This window comes from Bos indicus, chromosome 11, assembly GCF_029378745.1.
Source record: "Bos indicus isolate NIAB-ARS_2022 breed Sahiwal x Tharparkar chromosome 11, NIAB-ARS_B.indTharparkar_mat_pri_1.0, whole genome shotgun sequence".
In the NCBI taxonomy this organism is placed as follows: Eukaryota; Metazoa; Chordata; class Mammalia; order Artiodactyla; family Bovidae; genus Bos; species Bos indicus.
Window position 1 is genome coordinate 72,390,382 of NC_091770.1, and position 19,400 is coordinate 72,409,781.

Here is a 19,400-nt window from a genome sequence, read left to right on the forward strand (position 1 = left end):
CTCAAGCTCCCAAGGCAATCTTGGGACACGAATCACAAGGACAAGTGAGATGATAAGTGAGCAAGTAGGGCGTCTAGAACCCTCGACAGGCCAAACTTTAGAATGATGGAAGCAGGCTTTCCTTGCCAGAAGCTCAACTATGGCCAGAGGCTACAACCTTTGGGAGGGCAGAGGGCTAAAGAATGTGCAGGAGCTCACATTTTGTCGTCCTGTCCACAACTGTAGGAATTTCTGTATGAAGAGGCACAGAGGAAAACTAGAAATCAAATCTGTGTCCTTTATTCCATCAAGTAGGCATATCCACAAGCCCATGCTGTGTCCTGTCTCAACAGGTTGCTGGATGATTTCCTGGGCCTGAGGCACATGATGACCTGGGCTCTGCTCTCCAGACAGATGGCAGGGGTGGGCAGCGGAGAAGGGCTGAACTCGGAGGCTGAGACCGCCCCCAGCACTGAAGGGGGACAGAGAGCAAGGATGTAGGACCATGATGACAGGAGCAGTAGAAGCCTTGAAGGACCTAAGTTGAACATTTTGAGGTGAGAGGCCTCTCCACCCAGGCCTACATGTCCACGGACAGCCACACCCAGACTGTCGGCAGAGACAAAGCTGCTACCACCCACTGTGGTGCTACATTCTTCTAGATTCTTCTAGAAGTCCCTTTTTTTTTTCTGCCGTGGTTAAGGTCTGGGAGCAGGAATCGTTTGTCAGAAGAATGCAGAAGCCACTTCCTGGAGTCCACCTTTTCAAGATGAGCTGTTTGAGGCTTCAAGAATGAGAGAGAAGGAAGTGGAGAGCAGAGACAAGAGAGGCTACCAGGCCCAAGGATAAAGGCTGGGAGCCATGTACAGTCAGTCGGGCAGAGCAGTGGTCAGTGGAGTCGTGGGTTGGAGGCTGAGATACCTCTGGGCTCGCTGCCACCAAACCGGAAGAACTGAGGCAGAGGCAGCCTACCACTTGCTGAGGAGACAGAACTTAGGCACCAAGTAACAAAGACTCCCCTGCAGAATTGCCACTCTCTGCCCCAACAGTCTCCAGGGGTCTGCTCCAGACAGAGCCCAGCAGCCAGGGAGGCAGGGCCTACTGCTGGGATATCATGGCAAGTGCCCAGTCCAAGAAAGCCACTGTGGTGTCCTGTAGTCTGAGCCAGGTCCAGTGAGCGGCTTCACTGAGCTGTGTCTTCATGCAGTCCCAAGTCACCTCGCCTCTGGGAGGAAAGCAGACATTTCGGGGGTTGGGAAATTGTGATGTGCAGCTGTGTTAAGTCAAAGAGCTGTAGCTAATACTCACAACCCCGATCCCAAAGTGCCCAAGGGATGCGCAGGAGGCAGGGCAGAGCGAGAAAAACAAAAGGGGAGCTGTGTCTCTGGAGAAAGGGCCTGGGGTCACAGGCCTCCTGCTGGAGCCCTGGGGTAGGGTCTCACCTGCATGCCTCATGGCAGTGCTCCTGGATCTGGGCCAGGGCCTCAAGCAGCATGTGCCACGTAGGCAGCAGGATGCTGTGATAAAGAAACAGGAGCAGCTCCCTCAGAGAACGGAGCAGCTGGTTCAGGGTGTCAGGGAGCTGGGTCTGTAGCTGGACCATGGAGAATGGATGGGTTAGAACGACAGGGAAGGCAGTCCACGTGGGGCTGCACCTTCCCAAGAACACAGCCATCCGGCAAGAGGTCAGAGCCTTCTCTGACCTCTCTGTCTCTGGCTTACCCTCTGGAAGAGGTTGGCGAGGCTGTCACCGAACCAGGCAAGGTGTGAGGCACAGTGGGCAGAAAGGAAGCCGACGGTGGCATTGGTGTGGGCCCAGGCCAGCTGCAAGCCAGGCCTCACCACAGTCAGCAGGTGGGAGCCCCAAGCTGGCAATGTCTTCTCCAGCCAGCTGTAGGGGAGACACAGAGGGAGGAAGAAGGTGTCTGGAGTCTCCCAAGCAGGCTGGCCTAAGAACAGCTGGGGCAAGGGAGGCCTTGGGAGGGGAAAACCACAGCGGCTTCCCATTGACTGTCAATGCCGTCACCACCCTGAACAGGCAAGCCCTCTCTCTCCCACGCCTCCCTCTCCCCTCTAGGTACCCCCCATCCCACTCCCGGAGGTCTCACCTGTAGCCCTGCAAGCTATAGGAGTAGATCTTGGTGCATGCTTGTTGGCCAGCAGGCAAGACACCAGATGACTGAAGCAGCTGGCCAGAAAGGGAGGCTGCGGAGAGGGGGCCTCGGGTGAGTGAGGAGGTGAGCGGGGCAGGGACTGGGACTGGGGAGGCAGGCACTACAGGCCCCAGAGCAGACTCAGTGAGGGATGGGGCAGAACTGGACATGCTCACGGGGTTGCAGAGCTGGCTCCATTCTGCTCTGGAGCACGTGTGGAGGGAGGGTTGCAGGCCAGGAGAGCAAGAAGGGTGCAGCCAGGTGGAGCTGTGGACTTGGGCATCAGGAAACCTCGAGTCTGAGGGTCAGCCTTTCTACTTCCTAGCTGTGATGTTATGCTAATTGGTAAATCTTTCTGAGCCTCAATTTCCTCAAAAATTAAAAACAAGATAACACTACTCAAATAAGACCATGAATATGAAGCATTTCTACAATGCAAAGCACAGACACATCTGTCAGAAAAATGTCTGTTCTGGAGTGTGTGCAGGGGCGGGGAGTGGTACATCCAGCTCTGTGTCCCCACAAAAAGCCCCTGGCTATCTCCTTTGCCAGCCAATCCCTGCTTACCCTGGAAAGAGCTGTGTGACCGGAAGTCATGGCACAGGAAACCTATGGCAAAGACCAGCACCAACAGAAGTAGCCGTGTCCAGGGCAGCTGGAAGCCCCGAGCCTGCTGCAACAGACTCTAGAAGGAGAAGGGGCAGGGAGCAGTGGTCAGAAGGGAGTGGGGCTGGCCCTGGCCTCCTAAGGCAGGCCTCAAGCTCAGCCTTCCACAGAGCGGATCCAGCCCTCTCACTACTCCAGAGGTGGTGGGAGTTCCAGCGGCAGGTGGGTCAGGAATGTCATACAGGTCCAACCCAGGGTGTGCAGAGACTGCGAGGAGAAGAGTCTATGGGTGGTGGTGGGAGGCGAGGGCAGTGGGCTGGGCGCTGGCACCTTGCAGGCCGAGTCGCAGGTGACGACATCCTGATTGCTGCCGCCGCCCTTCCTCAGCAGATCCTGGTTGGTAAGCTTGAAGGACTGAATGGTTTCTTGCAATGACTTCTGTGTCTGTAGAGTAAGAGAAGTCTAGGCTGAGAATGTTAAGATTTAGCCCACAAGGGAACCCTGAGCTTCCATTCTGCTTCGTATTCCACACCAGAAGTGCTAATGGAGCACCTTCCCAGAAAGCGGGGCCAGTGGCGGGGGTACGAACTCAGAACCCAGACGAGGCTCAGCCTGCCATGTCTTCCCAGCTCACCTTCTTGGGAATACGCTCCCAGGACCTGAGCAGGTGTTCCAGCAGCAGGCTGTGGGGAAAGCACAATCCTTTCCCATCAGGAGGCCCACCTGGCCCCTCCCATCCTCCATGGGCCCCAGCTCCTTCAGGCTGAAAGACCCTCCATGCCCTGTCCCCCACCCCCACAGAGGAGCAGCTTCCTGGAAGCCTCCCTGCAAAGCCCCCACAGGTATGAGCCTGAACAACAGTGACAAACATCCCCCTTCTGCTTTCGGACAGGACACACCATGAAGAGTAAATTAAGGTTTCTCTGTGTGGATCAGAGGCAGGTGACCCCCACCCCCCCACCTGCCTGGACTGTGACAGGTGCTTGGGGTAGAGCTGCCGCCAGACGCTGGTGCTGAGGGGGTCCACCATCAGGCACTCAGTCAGGCTTCTCAGGAGCTGCACAGGAGATAGAAGGGAGAGACTGCTGGGCCCCGGGCAATGGTGGGGAGTGCTAAGAGCTAACTCCCCCTCTTAGTTAGTGCCAAGTGGGGCCCCCCAGGCAGCACTCCACCCTGAAGGGCAGAGAAATTGTACCCATACCCTCAAAATCTCCAAGAGGCTATAAAGGGGAAGAAGGGGTTCCTGAGATAAAAATTAGCTTGTCTGCAAGGGACCATGAGAGACTGGTCAGATCTGAACAGGCTGCCTTTTCAGCTCCATTCTTCTGAGAGTGAAGCATAAAGGAGCCAGCAGTTGGCTGTTGGGACCAAGCTGGGGAGGGCGGGGCGAAGAGGGGAGAAAACAGGCTCCCAGTGGCAGGGCCTGTCAGCAGATAGGGACCTTACCCCACCCCAAGAAGGAGAAAGGCACCTCCCACCAGCTCCTCACCTCTTTCTTCATCTCCGGAGGGCAGCCAGGGGTGGCTCTGGACAGGAAGGAGGGGAAGTAGGTATGCAGCGTGGATTCCGGCTTTGCCCCAAATGCCAGCACCTTCAGTCGTGGGTACAGCTGACATAGCTGCTCCTGCAGGCTGTGGAGGGGGTTGAGAGGAGAGCTGAGCATAGACTCTGATTGGCTTTGTGTGCTTGTGCCCCTTGCGTCTGCAGCAAAGTCCATACCCTGCCCAAGGTGGTGGTCATGAAGGGCCTTTTAATGGTTCTGCATCTTTCTAGACTCAGAGACTTCTTGGAAAATCTGCTCAGTCATGGGTCCCCTCCCCAGAAAATGCCCACAGGCCAATCACCATGGAGGGCCCATGTAATTCCAAGGGTTCAATGATCCCATGTACATGCAGGTTGATAATCTCAAATTGAGGGTGGCCGGAGGTGAAGGGACAGATATAGTGTCCTAATCCTCTGCTGGGGTCCTTCACAGAAGGTTGTGCCCTGGGACAGCCCTACCTGGGAGTCAAGGAGTTGTTGGGCATATAGGCAAAGTCCAGAAGTGGGAAGAGGTCCTTGGGGCCAATCATGCCAAAGCCCTTGGTGAGGTTGGGGTGCATCCTGTGGGGGAGGAAAGAAACAGGCTTGTTGGGGAACACCTGCCCTGGCCACGGTCCCAGCTAAGAACATCTAAGAAAAAGGGCATAAACTCCACTCCATCCCCCCAACTTCCTGGCTCCCTCCGTTTCCTTCACCACCACCACATTCTGACTTGGGAGGAGCTGGTCCTGATGCTTCTTCACATCTATGGAAACCAGGATCACAGCATCCATTTTGCTGAAATAGCTACCTGAAAACACCCTGGGCCTGCTCTTCCCCTTCACCCCCAATTACTCACAGGAGCAGCCGATCCAGGTATGCAATGGCGAAGGGAGACAGAGACTTGATGCCCAACACAGGTAGCATAATCCCCAGCCACACTGTGGAGACAAAGATCAGGGAGGAAGCCTCAAGCCTGGATCCACTGGGGACATTAAAGAGGAACTTCCAGCTCCAAAACCTTTCTTTTACCTCTCAGTCCCTCGGTGAGGTTGGTAAAACCTGCTTGACCCAGGGCCCACATGACAGTCAGACACTTGGCTGGTCGGCTCTGGTGGGACCTCAGCAGTTCCAGGAACTGGGGAGACCAGTGAGGGAGGCAGGTTGGGAAAGGGCAAAGCACCAGGAGCACCCTCAAAGCCAAGGAAGAAGACAGAATTCAACTGGGAGAGGACAATGGGGCAGTGTGGTAATGTGGTGGAGTGACTCAGAGCACAGGCTCTGGCACCAGGCTATGGTCTTCACTCACGTTTATCACTTACTAGTTGACCAACTTTACAAAGTAACTGACCCCTGTTGCGGCTCAATCTTCTCATCTACAAAATGGGAATAATAGCAGTACCTACCTCATATATGTGCATAGTGCTAACGCTGTTAGCTAACTACTTGTCTTACGGGACCTCCTGCATCCCTTAACTGGGTTCAACAGAGTTGATTCTGCCCAGTCTCCCCAGTCCTGGCCTCCCAATGGCCCCATCACAACCCTGAGCTCACCTTGCCTAGGTTTGTGGTGACAATCTTGGGCTTGTCTTGCAGAATGGCCTGGATACAGATGCGGTAACCGTGCAGTGACTCCCCTGGAGATACACATTCTCAGACCCACATATACTAATCAGCACCCCAAACCTGTAATCTCTTTTTCAACAGCTGAGAGCCCAGAACCCAGGCCCAGGGAGTCCTAGCATCCTCCTTCTTTTCCAAGAGTGCTGGAATTAGCATATTTCTCTGCTAAAAGAGAACCTCTTCAGTTACTCTAGAAGCAGAAAAAAGGGGATTAGGTTCCCAAGATAGGACTGGCCTAATTCTCACGGGACCCTCTCACCTGGAGTCTTATCCAGTTCTTGTAGCATGGTGAATAGACAATGGTCGAAAAAGAGCTCCAGGGATCCCGCAGCCTTTGCCAATAGCCCTCGGATGATGCCACGCAGCTCCCGGCTCACCAGGCTGTAGGGATAATCTGGGGTCGATAGGCCTCATATGAGAGCTAGCACCAGAAGCCTCTGCTAGCTCTGAGGCCTCTGCTTTGCTCCTTGAGAACTGTAAGTGAAGGCAGAGGTCACTGCACTGTGGCTGGCATCCTCCCTATTTCAACGAGGCCCAGGAACTTTGAAGCCATGCTAATCTGAGGACAGCTCAAATCACCAGGTAAGTCAGGGCAGTGGGGGCATGGGGCTCAGTTACTAAGTAATGCGCTTACATACAGCCCTTTCAGAATTTTCTTCAACTCGTCTGGAGAACTAACCGTGAGGATGCTGGCTAAGTGTGGGTTCACTCGGAGGTACTTGGAGCTTGTAGTTGAGATAGCTGGCCAGGTCCTTCAACCACACGGATGGGTTTCCAGAGAACACACTCTGGCTCTTGTCCAGTTCCTTCTGCAGATCTGCCAGGTCCAGCTGCCAGGAACACAGTCCCCTCATGGTGAGTTTCGGGTGTAGAGTAATGGGGTAGAGGTGGGGAAATGGTTGAGGTGGCAGGAAAAACAAAGGGTTTCTGCTTTTCAATGCAAGTATATGGAATGCCATACTTTTGTTGCATCCAGATCTTCAGGAACTAGAGAACAAGACAATTGTAACTGCTGATCTCAAGAACTAATACTCTTGGGTCCCTCACATGTTCAAGGGGAGAAACAGAAGACAAGATGGAAAGTGAAAGATCATTTCTTCCTTGGTGGGAGGAACCACAAGCAGTTTTTCTAAACCCTCTGTGTATCTCTGGATTTTCAAGGTTTTCCCCTCACTAATCTATGGTTCTCTATAAACTCATTCCCTTTCTAGCCTAAGTGCAGACACTGCATCCCATTGGATTTCCATCCTTTCCTGAAGGCCTCCTCTTAGTCAGCAGTGTCCCTCATCCCACAGGTCCCTCAGGAGCCCGTCCCTGTCCCACTTCTTTCATCCTCTCTACTCCTCGGGTCCTCATTCTTCCCCTGCCTAAAGTCTCGCCACACTCACAGCTTTCAGTGCCTCCTCCAGGCTGCGAAAGCGTCCCTGCTTCTGGTTCTGGTTGGTGAGGGTCGCCACCTTCTTAGCCTGCTTCTTGTTCCCCGGTTTCTTAGGCTCCACAGCAGGAGGTGGAACCTGCTCCTTATTCTGCCGCTTCATGATTTTCTCAAAGCCCCGCTCATACAGGGTGCTTGTCGTCTGGATTGGAGCTGGGGTAATGACAGGCAGAGAAAGGGGGGCAGCCCTGAATCAGGAGGGCCTCACAGAAACAGTGGTCCCTCCCCACACACTGGCACTTAATTAATCTCCAGGGAGAAGCCTGCCTCAAAGCCCCTTCTTGCATCCTGCTTAAGGACCCCTCCTGGTGGTTTCTTTCAGTTACCACAGCTCTTGAGTTCATGGGCTCTTTCAGAGATAAGGCATTTCTTTATTAGGAAATCAGAGTATGGGAAAATTGGGCAGGTGGGTGGTGTCCAACACAGAGGGCTGGCTTCTTTATTGAGTGGCTACCAGTTTGGGAAATCACGGTTTTCCATTCTTGGTTCTACCCCAGTTCCTCTTGGTTCTGATGTGACAACTCTATAATCAACAAGTGGCAAGCTTTCTCTGCTCCTCCAGGAGGCTTTGAGGAAACAGGCACCGCTTGGAATAATACTTGATGGGTGTGGAGATGTGTGTGGTGGATCATTTTCTCCCACTGCCGGGCCTCATGAGCGTCCAAGTCCCCACGCCAACCCCCTACCTGCAGGTTACTTAAGGCGGGGGCCCAGTCTATGATGAACCAGACTGCCTCTCCGCAGCTCCCGGACACTTGTCCGGCAAGGCCAGGCTATCGGGCCCGGGAACAGCTGGCAGGGAGCGTGTGCTGTCTGCTGAGCGTCCGAAGACGAGAATCCCGGTCCCCTCTAATAAGTGATCCTGGGGAAGTCGTCTAACTTCGTTGGGCCTCAGTTTACTCATGTGAGTGGCAAGGACGGCGACCTCCCTCGCTCTGTCTACCTCTTTTGAGGGTCGAGAAACGCCAGGGGAGCGCCGGCTGAACTGGGAGGTACCAATCCGCAGGAGGCTCGCGACTCCAGGAGCCCAGGGGTGTTTGGACCCTCTGGGCCCCGGTAGCTGCTCGCTACCACCCGGGGTGGGGAGGTGGGGTGCAGACCCGGGGCGGGGCGAGGGCTACAGGGGGCGGCGGGCCGGGTGGGTACTCACGGGTCAGGTCGTACTTCCACACTCCGTTCGCCTCCCCGAGCGCCCGGCGGTCCCCTCCGCCGCCTTTACCACTGCCGCCGGCCCCAGGCCGCCGCCCCTTCTTCACCACCTCCCAGCGCCCCCCACCCGCAGTCTTCGCCGCCATGGCTCCGACCCTCCCGCCACGGCCGCCTCCCCAAGCTTTCCGGTCCGGTGCGGACGCGCCGCGCTCTGCCACGTCTCCTCGCAGGGCTTCGCGGCGCGTGACGCCACCCGCTAGGCAGCTTGGGACTTGTAGTCGTTGGTGTTTGCCGGGTTCTTCCGCTCTAGGGGTCGGCGCGGCGTCAGGAGCCTTTCTCAGCAAAAAAACAACAACAACAGCAGCCAAGCAAAAGATGTTGAGATGAGAGGCTACTGCTTTCGGACAACTTTTATTGAGCCAACCAGTCCATCCTAAAGGAGATCAGTCCTGGGTCTGATCAGTCCTTGGAAGGACTGATGTTGAAGCTGAAACTCCAATACTTTGGCCACCTGATGCGAAGAGCTAACTCATTTGAAAAGACCCTGATACTGGGAAAGATTGAAGGCAGGAGGAGAAGGGGACGACAGAGGATGAGATGGTTGGACGGCATCACCGACTCAATGGACATGAGTTTGGGTGAACTCCGGGAGTTGGTGATGGACAGGGTGGCCTGGTGTGCTGCGGTTCATGGGGTCGCAGAGTCGGACACGACTGAGCGACTTAACTGAACTGAACGTGGAAGTATTGGGTGACTTGGTGAAAATTTAACTGTTTCTGGTTTTCTTTCCGTTCTAGTTGTGCACAAAGGATGAAATGAAAGTTCTCCTCAGCTCCTGGGGGAGTTTGTAGATGAAATGCTCCCTTCCTTACAGGAAAGTGCTAGTTTTTCTGTTGCTAATGATTAAACCTTGAGTTTAACGAGCTATTAAAAAAAAAAAAAAGCTATTGTGAAGGAACAGGGAAGAGAGACGGAGCTTGAAGATTCCTCGCCTTGAGGCAGTGTTTGGGGTCGGGTGGGGCAGGAAGTAGAGAGTGGAGTGTCCCTCGAAGGGAGGCAGAGAAAAGTTTTTGGCCCTGGGACAGCCAGCACTGGGTTTCCCCTTGCAGGCAGTGGGAAAGAAAAGGCTCTGACTCCCTCCACAGCTGTCAGTCCCAAGTCCCAGGTGTGGCAGGGAAGCAATCAAGAACGAAGACCTGAGGAACTACTTAAGCAGGTTACCTGGTCAGACATCCCCTATCTCTGGAGGTCCCTTGGGCCATGCTTGTTGTATCATGTGAGACCTCAAAACTGGAAGCATGCTGGCAGGGGAGTATGAGTGAAGGTGAACTAGAAGTGATTTATCATGATTAAGGAAATGTGCTATTTCATATGCCCTGCCATGCCAAGTTTTTTTCAGTCCTATCCGACTTCATGCGACCCTATGGACTGTAACCTGCCAGGCTCCTCTGTCCATGGGATTTTCCAGGCAAGAATACTGGAGTGAATTGCCCTCCTCCAGGGGATCTTCCCAACCTAGGGATCAAACCTGCATCTTTTAGGTCTCCAGCATTGACATGATGGTTCTTTTTACCACTAGTGCCACATGGGAAGCTTACTATTTAATGCACACTCCCTCATTTGACTATGAGATTCATACCTGCCATACTAAGGAACAGGCCAGGCAAGCGTTTATAGTAAGAACTAGAGTCCAACTGAAATGGACTGGAATGGGTGAATTTAACTCAGATGACCATTATATCTACTACTGAGGGCAGGAATCCCTCAGAAGAAATGGAGTGGCCATCATGGTCAACAAAAGAGTCCTAAATGCAGTACTTGGATGCAATCTCAAAAACGACAGAATGATCTCTGTTCGTTTCCAAGGCAAACCATTCAATATCACAGTAATCCAAGTCTATGCCCCAACTAGTAACGCTGAAGAAGCTGAAGTTGAACGGTTCTATGAAGACCTACAAGACCTTTTGGAACTAACACCCCAAAAAGATGTCCTTTTCATTATAGGGGACTGGAATGCAAAAGTAGGAAGTCAAGAAACACCTGGAGTAACAGGCAAATTTGGCCTTGGAATAGGGAATGAAGCAGGGCGAAGACTAATAGAGTTTTGCCAAGAAAATGCAGTGGTCATAACAAACACCCTCTTCAAACAACACAAGAGAAGACTCTATACATGGACATTATCAGATGGTCAACACCGAAATCAGATTGATTATATTCTTTGCAGCCAAAGATGGAGAAGCTCTATACGGTCAGCAAAAACAAGACCAGGAGCTGACTGGGGCTCAGACCATGAACTTATTGCCAAATTCAGACTTAAATTGAAGAAAGTAGGGAAAACCACTAGACCATTCAGGTATGACCTAAATGAAATCCCTTATGATTATACAGTGGAAGTGAGAAATAGATTTAAGGGCCTAGATCTGATAGATAGAGTGCCTGAGGAACTATGGAATGAGGTTTGTGACATTGTACAAGAGACAGGGATCAAGACCATCCCCATGGAAAAGAAATGCAAAAAAGCAAAATGGCTGTTTGAGGAGGCCTTACAAATAGCTGTGAAAAGAAGAGAAGCGAAAAGCAAAGGAGAAAAGGAAAGATATAAACATCTGAACGCAGAGTTCCAAAGAATAGCAAGAAGAGATAAGAAAGCCTTCCTTAGCTATCAATGCAAAGAAATAGAGGAAAACAACAGAATGGGAAAGACTAGAGATCTCTTCAAGAAAATCAGAGATACCAAAGGAACATTTCATACAAAGATGGGCTGATAAAGGACAGAAATGGTATGGACCTAACAGAAGCAGAAGATATTAAGAAGAGGTGGCAAGAATACACAGAAGAACTGTACAAAAAAGATCTTCACGACCCAGATAATCACGATGGTGTGATCACTGACCTAGAGCCAGACATCCTGGAATGTGAAGTCAAGTGGGCCTTAGAAAGCATCACTATGAACAAAGCTAGTGGAGGTGATGGAATTCCAGTTGAGCTATTCCAAATCCTGAAAGATGATGCTGTGAAAGTGCTGCACTTAATATGCCAGCAAATTTGGAAAACTCAGCAGTGGCCACAGGACTGGAAAAGGTCAGTTTTCATTCCAATCCCAAAGAAAGGCAATGCCAAAGAATGTTCAAACTACCGCACAATTGCACTCATCTCACATGCTAGTAAAGTAATGCTCAAAATTCTCCAAGCCAGGCTTCAGCAATATGTGAACCGTGAACTTCCAGATGTTCAAGCTGGTTTTAGAAAAGGCAGAGGAACCAGAGATCAAATTGCCAACATCCGCTGGATCATCGAAAAAGCTAGAGAGTTCCAGAAAAGCATCTATTTCTGCTCTATTGACTATGCCAAAGCCTTTGACTGTGTGGATCACAATAAACTGTGGAAAATTCTGAAAGAGGTGGGAATACCAGACCACCTGATCTACCTCTTGAGAAATTTGTATGCAGGTCAGGAAGCAACAGTTAGAACTGGACATGGAACAACAGACTGGTTCCAAATAGGAATAGGAGTTCGTCAAGGCTGTATATTGTCACCCTGTTTATTTAACTTATATGCAGAGTACATCATGAGAAACGCTGGACTGGAAGAAATACAAGCTGGAATCAAGATTTCTGGGAGAAATCTCAATCACCTCAGATATGCAGATGACACCACCCTTATGGCAGAAAGTGAAAAGGAACTAAAAAGCCTCTTGATGAAGGTGAAAGTGGAGAGTGAAAAAGTTGGCTTAAAGCTTAACATTCAGAAAACAAAGATCATGGCATCCGGTCCCATCACTTCATGGGAAATAGATGGGGAAACAGTGGAAACAGTGTCAGACTTTATTTTTCTGGGCTCCAAAATCACTACAGATGGTGACTGCAGCCATGAAATTGAAAGACACTTACTCCTTGGAAGGAAAGTTATGACCAACCTAGATAGCATATTCAAAAGCAGAGACATTACTTTGCCAACAAAGGTTCATCTAGTCAAGGCTATGGTTTTTCCTGTGGTCATGTATGGATGTGAGCGTTGGACTGTGAAGAAGGCTGAGTGCCAAAGAATTGATGCTTTTGAACTGTGGTGTTGGAGAAGACTCTTGAGGGTCCCTTGGACTGCAAGGAGATCCAACCAGTCTGTTCTGAAGGAGATCAGCCCTGGGATTTCTTTGGAAGGAATGATGGTAAAGCTGAAACTCCAGTACTTTGGCCACCTCATGCTAAGAGTTGACTCATTGGAAAAGACTCTGCTGCTGGGAGGGATTAGGGGCAAGAGGAGAAGGGGACGACAGAGGATGAAATGGCCGGATGGCATCACTGGCTCGATGGACGTGAGTCTGAGTGAAGTCTGGGAGTTGGTGATGGACAGGGAGGCCTGGCGTGCTGCAATTCATGGGATCGCAAAGAGTCGGACACGACTGAGTGACTGATCTGATCTAAGAGTCCAACTTCCCACAGGATGAATAGTTTAGGGAGTGATGAATTCCTTTAGGAAGGAGATTAGAGAAGGCTTCCTAAAGGCGATGACACTGGAAGTGTGTCCTGAGGAATGGGCAAATAGTCGATGGTTGGGGATTAGGGCAAGTGGGGAGAACAGGCCAGGTGTGTGGACTTGATGTAAGCAAAGGCCTACAAAGGTGGGACACAGCGGGGCAAGTCTGGGAGACTGGAAGTAGTTCAATGTGACAGTGCTTCATGGATATTGGAGGTTATGTGGTTGGAAAGGGACCTCAGCCCATATGCCAAGGTCCTTGCCTGTCAAATTTTTACTTCGTCCTGCAGATTGTGGGAAGCCAGTAGGAAAATGGCATACCTACTTTGGAAAGGTAAGTGGGGACAGGTAAAGGATGGGGTGGGCTGGAGGCAGAAAGTAGGAGATAACCAACCTCTTGCTGCTTCCTTCTGCCTGCCCTCCAGCCCCTGCAGACCTGACCATCGCTGACTTTGCCTCAGGTCAAAGGGTCTGAAATGAAGTGCTTTTGCCCAGGACCGTATTTGAGATAATCATTAATCAATTCATTTTTTTCACATAGTTGGTTTAGCTCTCTTCAGACACTGTCTTCTCTTTGTTCTACCTTTTCTGTGTTACATGTATGGTCACAAAAGCGATACTGATTTTGGAAGAGAAACAGAAAGGCTTTCCATAGAAGCAAACAAGGGGGTGTTCCATGGTGGAAATATAGAGAAGGGTGGGGAGGGGCTTTATTTCCTGTCTTAGAATAGTCCAGCAGGTCATCAGTTGTACCTTGGCACCTACGGGACAGAAGTCATTCACTTACTTATCCAGTAGCATTTCCTAAGCCCTTTCTGTACCTAATAAGCACTTAGCACAGTGGTAGGTGGGAGCTAGAGGACACATGTCACTTGATTGAGAGGAACTTGAGAAACCTGTATGGGAGACAGACGAAGCAGAAAAATTGTAATTCACCGTCTTAAATGTTCCAGAGTTTGGGGAGGAGGCAGTGGCTTTACATCGTGGAGCTCTAGGTCTTCAAAGAGCAACCTTAGACACTAGCCATGAAGGGTGGGCTTGGGCAGGTACCCATGGGGTAAGAGGGAAGAATCAAAAGACTGGGTCAAGTTTGGGATGGACATGTACTGCTATATTTAAAATGGATAACCAACAAGAACCTACTGTATAGCACATGGAACTCTGCTCAATGTTATGTGGCAGGCTGAATGGGAGGAAGTTTGGGGGAGAATGGATACATGTATATGTATGGCTGAGTTTCTTCGCTGTTCACCTGAAACTATCACAACATTGTTAATTGGCTATACCCCAATACAACATTTTTAAAAGTTAAAAAAGACTGGGTCAAAGAGGATGGGTGGCTGTCTGGTGTGGGGACAAGAACAGTGAGCTCATTGAAGCAGGCTGACCTACTATATTGGTTTCCTATTGCTTCTATAAGAAATTGCCACAAACTTACTGGCTTAATACAACACAAACTTCTTGTCTTATAGCTCTGGAAGGCAAAAGTCTGTCAGGGTCTCACTGGGGTAAAATATGGTATCCACAGGGCAGTGGTCCCTTGTGGAGACTCTAGGAGAGAACCTGTTTCCTTACCTCTCCCAGCCTCTGGAGGCTGACCAAATTTCTTTGCTCATATCCCCCATCTTTAAAGCCAGCAGCAATGGGTCAAGTCCTCCTCATATTGCATCACTCTGACCTCTTGCCCCGCCCATCCCAATTTTATGGACTCTTGGCAATTACACTGGGCCCTTCTGGATAATCCAGGATACCCTCATTTTAGTCAGCAGATTAGCGATTTAATTCCATCTGCACCTTAATTCCCCTTTGTCATGTATTAATAACCTAACATATCCACAGGTTCTGAGGATTATAATGTGGACATCTTTGGAGGGAGGCGTTATTCTGCCCACCACACCCACTTAACCATCAGGGTGAGGTTCCAGCCTGAAGATGAATGCTGGGCATCACAGAGAAACTACCTTCTCCTTTTACTGTATATACCTGGAATAGCCTTCAAAATTAGGCAGAAGAATTAAAAATGGTAAGATTTAAAAATCACTAAGATAAAATCATAATTTTAATCATAAAAATAAAAGCAGGCTAGGAACTTGGAGGAGAAAATCAGGAGAATGAGAATAAATTCAAAAGTCTGTATGTGGGAGTATGAGTCAAATGGAGAAGGTGAAGTGAATGAGGGATGAACAGACACGGTTTGCTTATTTCAGGTTTCTAATGAGTCAACTGGAGAAATGCTGGTGGTCTGGAAGGAGGGTCTTGGAGCAGGGCCGCGGAAGAAACAACATCCCAGCAGTGTCTTGGGCACACTCAGGACGGTGAGGAAACATCTACCACGGCTGGTCAGAAGCTAGAGGAAAAGTTCTGGAGGTCACACCTGTGTGGTCTTTGGGGATGAGCACAGAACAATGACTCAGGAGGTCTCAATTCTAGTCCAGGTTTTAACCACCTTGAGCAAATCATGTCACATGCAGGTCTCAGTCCTTTCCCCAGTAAATAAGGGGCTGTTCTAACGGGCAACTAAGGCTCTGTTTAAATGGGCCTGGTACCCACATTCAGCTAAGTGCCCTTGGTCCCTGTTGGACCTTCAGGACACTGGTTATCATGGCCCTTGGCCTGCACGCACCAGGAATGCAGGGCTGTGCAAATACGATGGGACCGAGTTTCCAGCTCCCGGCTCCCATGAGAGCCTGTTCTGTGGGAGGAACCCCTTGGACATTGCTTTCCTCCTGGGCTTCAGTGCTTAGAGCCCTTGCTCTTTGTCACCCACTCAGCTCTGTCACGTGAGCCCTTGTCCCCATATGGATTACTGACATTGGGAGGGTGGCGGACAGTATGCGGTCATACTGGCCCAAAGGGGACAGAAACGAGGCACCTCTCAGCCAGGCCCCCCCGCCACCCGACAGCTGCTTGGCTGGGTTGCCCATTATCACAGCCGTGGTCCTGAATTCTGTTCCTCTTCAGGGAATGGGAGTTCAGGCCTCCGTGCCTCCCCTTAAAGCCCTGGTACCAGCGTTGGGAGATGGGGGCTGGGTCAAGCCGGTGAAGCTTTCTGGGCCTGGGGAGATGGCAGTGGTGTTGTACCCCATGGCTGTCACCTCCAGGGAGGGGGTCACTCAGAGAAAAGCGCTGAGACCCAGGCTGTGGCTCAGCTGAGGGAGACATAGTATGGACTTTTACCACACAAGTTTATTTAAATAAAAGTGAACACATATGCAGGCTGGGTGGCCCGAAGGGCTGGGGTTGGGGAGGCGGGCAGAGAAAAGGCAGACGTACAAGAGGTCCGGGCAGAGTCTGTGTGGTATGAACCAAGCTGCAGGGGAGTGGCTGGGAGCCGCAGCGCAGTGCCGGGCTGTGGTGCTGGGCGCAGGGGGCCAAGGGTGGGCGAGCCTGGTGCCAGGAGGTCGTTTTCATCCCTCACATGCTCCCCTCCCTCTCCCTGACCACCAGGGCCTTAGGTAACCCCCCTCCTCAGTCCCCTATCCCTCTCCTGACATCAGTCTTTCCCTCAACTACTGGGAAGTCAAAAGACAAAATAAATAAGAATCGGTGAGTCCAGTCACGGCCCTGGCAACGGGGGAAGGGAAGCCAAGCCAGGCACGCTGCCCCGGAGCCCGTGCTGCCAGCCCTGGGAAAAGAACAGGTAAAGTGCAAGGAAAATCCAGTAAGTAAAAATATACCAATGACTTTGTCAAATATACAGCTGCTGGCTGTCAGGGGAGCGGGTGGTTGGCTGGGGCGGGTGGCCACAGCACCCTGGGGGAGTGTTGGCCGACACAGCATAGAGACAACGGAAATAAATAGGGGTGGGGTGGGCAGGGGTCCCGCGCACTGGGCCTGTGCCACAGGAAGAGGGGCCTCCGCCTGCTCACCTGCCCCGTCCCCCCAAGCCCTGCTCGCCAGGCTCCCCAATGCCGCGGCACTGACACAAAGCACCGGCCGACTGGCTGTCAGGAAAGGATTATAATGTGGGGGTGGGAGCGGGGTGGGGAGGCACGGAAGCCGTGCAGTCATCCAGGGCTGGGGCCGCCCTCAGTACTCGTCCTGGTCTTCCTGTTGGTGTTCCTCAATCTCATCGTCCTCAGGGGGTGCAAATCCTTCCTGGAGGGTGGAAGGGAGAGAGATGCTGAGCCAGGCAGGCAGGCCGAAGCTGCAGACTCCTGCAGGTGGCTTGGAGCCGGCCTGGGTTCCGGCCCCCTGCCCACTGCACATGCTCTGTGGGACCTTGGGCTGGTGCCTTCAGCCGGCTGCCCTCACTGGCCCATGCTCCCCAAGGCTCCTTCTGGTCTCAGGGTCTGATAGGAATGGGGGAGGCCCATCAGGTGCCCGGCAGGACTCACCTCGGTGGCATAGAGGATGCCAATGATGCCCGAGATGACAGGGCTGTTCTCACTTTCGTGTTCCTGGCAGATGAGCTCAATGTCTCGAAGTTTGCTGAAGTAGAAGTCGCGCTCCTTCTCCAGCCCATCCACCGTTAGCTTCAAATCCAGTAGCTGCTCGAGTGGGCGAGAAAGTGGTGTTCAAGCAGAGACCCCGGCGCCAGCCTCCCTTCCCGGCCTGATGCCCCAGGGGCCTGGCTTTCTCAGCTGCCCGTGCGCACGCCACTCACCTGCTGGTTGAGCTCAAGAATCTGGGCATCGGTCTCGTGGCCACCATTTCGGGCTGACGGAGGATTCTTCCGGAGGATACAGGGAGGAGCCACGTTGCTCAGCCGGCCGGAGGTCTGCATATTTTTGGGGCCTGTGGGTGACGTCCTCTGTGGAACTGTCCAGAGGAGGAAAGTCAGATGGGGCTGCATGAACCCACAGCCCACAGATGTGGCACGAGACAGCCTGGTGTGATGGCGGGGCAGGCCCATGCGAAAGGCAGGCACTCTCGCCCTCCCCTCCTCTCCCACTCTACATCTAGACCTCAAGCCACGGCCATACGACACCACAGCAGCTGGGCAGCCCTCTGGCAAGCCTGGGACAGCAGGGATGACAAGGAGCTGAAGAAAGTGTAAGGTGTGGGGAGGGAGGGGAACTGGGACAGCGAATTTGGGGAGTGGGGCTGGAGGGGTGAGGGCCCTCCTGTACTGACAGCTGGGGCCTGAGGAAAAGCAGCGGGCACAGGGCCTCAAGTCTGGCTCTTGCTGGGTCTTTCCTAACAGAAGCCCCAGCCCATAGCCACCCTCCCTGGGGGTGACTTCAGAGTCTCAAGACTGCAGGAGACCACAGAAACCTTCCCTTGGCCCTTTGGGTTGCCCGGGCCTCAGGATGGGCTTGGTGCCCTCTGCTGGGCCTGACTCGGGCACCCCAGCTCCTCCCCCGCACACCGTCATGCTTTGGCCACTTATTTTCCAGCTAAAGGCAGCTCCCAGGACAGAGCCTCTAATGCAAAGCAAGCAGGAGAGTGGGGGCAGGCCCAGGGGGCAGCAGCGCACACAGAGGAGCCGCTCTGCTATGACGGGTTCAGATGCGGGTGGCCAATCCTCCTGGCCAATCCTCCTGTCTCCCTGAGGCCCTGTTGCTTTTCCCCCTTCTCTTCTAGAACCCAGACAAAGCCTCGTTTCCAGAGATTGTCTCTTGAGGACTTGGGGCTGTGAGATTCTGGAAACGCAGGAAGATTTGGTCCATCTGGACAAACTCCCATCCCCAGGGAATCAGGTGGGCAGAGGGCAGAAGGAGTCCTTTGTGCCAGTCCCAGGCCCTTGGCTGGGATGACCTGGACACAGGAACCGTGCCAAGGGCTGCCCCGTCACCTCAAGGTCAGCAAGTTAGCTTGGGCGGCAGGAAGAAGTGGCTTGGGCCTCCCACCACCAGCGGCCACCTGAGCTGGCACCGGGGGCTCTCCTCCCACTGCGACTCCCCCTGGTCTAAGTGGGCAGCAGGCGGCATCATCTGAACTCCGTGATAACAGTCTCCTTTAGGCTGGCCGGGGGCCGGGCGGGCCAGTGGCCCAGGGGGCGCTGCTGGCTGCAGAGCCCCGCCGGCCTGGCCCCCCACACCCTTTCCCCAGCTCGGGCACGTTACCTGCTGTGCCAATGAGTTTCTTGGATTTGTTGAAGATCTGATCACCTGGGTTAGGAGGTGGTGCTACGTCCTGGCCCTGCCGCGCCAGCAGAGGGTTGTAATCCTTTCCATCATAGTTTGCGTCAAAGAATTTCTTAAACCACTGAATAAACTCAAAATTATCTTGGAATTTTCCTTTCACTAATTTCTCTACAGGAATGATCTGAAATAGACCACAGAAGCAGAGAACTTTAACCTCCGGCTGCTGCACAGCTGCCGTCCTTTGAGGGAGGGCTGCTGCTGTCAGGAAGCCCTGGGGCTGCAGTGGCCCCACCTTCCAGAGTCCCCCGCCCGGGGTCCAGAGACAGCCCTTTCCTCCAGGCACAGGAGGAAGTGCGTGGGGAGACGTCCCTTGGTGCTGCTCCCTGCACGTGGGGTGGGGGTTGCTGGAACCGGGGTCCTGGGCCATCGAGG

The 19,400-nt window shown here is 52.6% G+C and overlaps 2 protein-coding genes and 1 long non-coding RNA gene across 8 annotated transcripts in view; 1 reads left to right on the forward strand and 2 right to left on the reverse strand.

Moving 5' to 3' along the window:
* Positions 1-263: 263 nt before the first annotated feature.
* On the reverse strand, positions 264-8,636 carry TMEM214 (transmembrane protein 214). Of its 2 annotated transcripts, none has more exons than XM_070798982.1 (17): positions 8,468-8,636; positions 7,271-7,470; positions 6,562-6,712; positions 6,142-6,276; positions 5,814-5,896; positions 5,292-5,397; positions 5,119-5,200; positions 4,740-4,841; positions 4,228-4,369; positions 3,704-3,795; positions 3,373-3,421; positions 3,069-3,182; positions 2,700-2,817; positions 2,088-2,184; positions 1,702-1,870; positions 1,422-1,496; positions 264-1,204 (listed from the first exon to the last, which is right to left on the reverse strand). In XM_070798982.1, exons 1-16 carry the CDS (start codon positions 8,610-8,612, stop codon positions 1,464-1,466), a joined length of 1,818 nt encoding a protein of 605 aa, XP_070655083.1. In that variant the 5' UTR covers positions 8,613-8,636; the 3' UTR covers positions 264-1,204; positions 1,422-1,463. The 2 variants fall into 2 exon arrangements, with proteins under 2 accessions (XP_070655083.1, XP_070655082.1); XM_070798981.1 differs by having other exon boundaries at positions 1,422-1,573; positions 8,468-8,633.
* LOC139185814 (uncharacterized) lies at positions 7,791-19,116 on the forward strand. Of its 3 annotated transcripts, none has more exons than XR_011569345.1 (3): positions 7,791-8,221; positions 14,779-14,962; positions 15,147-19,116. It is a non-coding gene; the product is annotated as an uncharacterized lncRNA (long non-coding RNA). The 3 variants fall into 3 exon arrangements; XR_011569344.1 differs by lacking the exon at positions 7,791-8,221 and adding an exon at positions 8,633-13,273; XR_011569343.1 differs by lacking the exon at positions 7,791-8,221 and having other exon boundaries at positions 8,633-14,962.
* The window catches only part of MAPRE3 (microtubule associated protein RP/EB family member 3), a 56,516-nt gene continuing 53,221 nt past the window's right edge, over positions 16,106-19,400 (reverse strand). For 2 of the 3 annotated variants that reach the window (XM_019970569.2, XM_070798983.1), the window contains exons 4-7: positions 18,948-19,149; positions 17,546-17,700; positions 17,277-17,429; positions 16,106-17,037 (exon numbers count right to left, since the gene is read on the reverse strand). In XM_019970569.2, coding sequence (XP_019826128.1) covers positions 16,969-17,037; positions 17,277-17,429; positions 17,546-17,700; positions 18,948-19,149 — 579 coding nt within the window. In that variant the 3' untranslated portion in view covers positions 16,106-16,968. The remainder of the gene's footprint in view (positions 17,038-17,276; positions 17,430-17,545; positions 17,701-18,947; positions 19,150-19,400) is intronic. The other variant, XM_019970570.2, reaches the window with a different exon arrangement.

Bases quoted from the DNA above. Each gene is read 5' to 3' on its own strand.
- TMEM214 (XM_070798981.1), bottom strand. From the start codon at position 8,612: ATGGCGGCGAAGACTGCGGGTGGGGGGCGCTGGGAGGTGGTGAAGAAG. The intron at 6,713-7,270 runs GTGAGTGTGGCG...TGTTCCTGGCAG, and splicing joins TGGAGGAGGCACTGAAAGCT to CTGGACCTGGCAGATCTGCA. The intron at 1,871-2,087 runs GTGAGACCTCCG...TCTCCCCTACAG, and splicing joins TATAGCTTGCAGGGCTACAG to CTGGCTGGAGAAGACATTGC.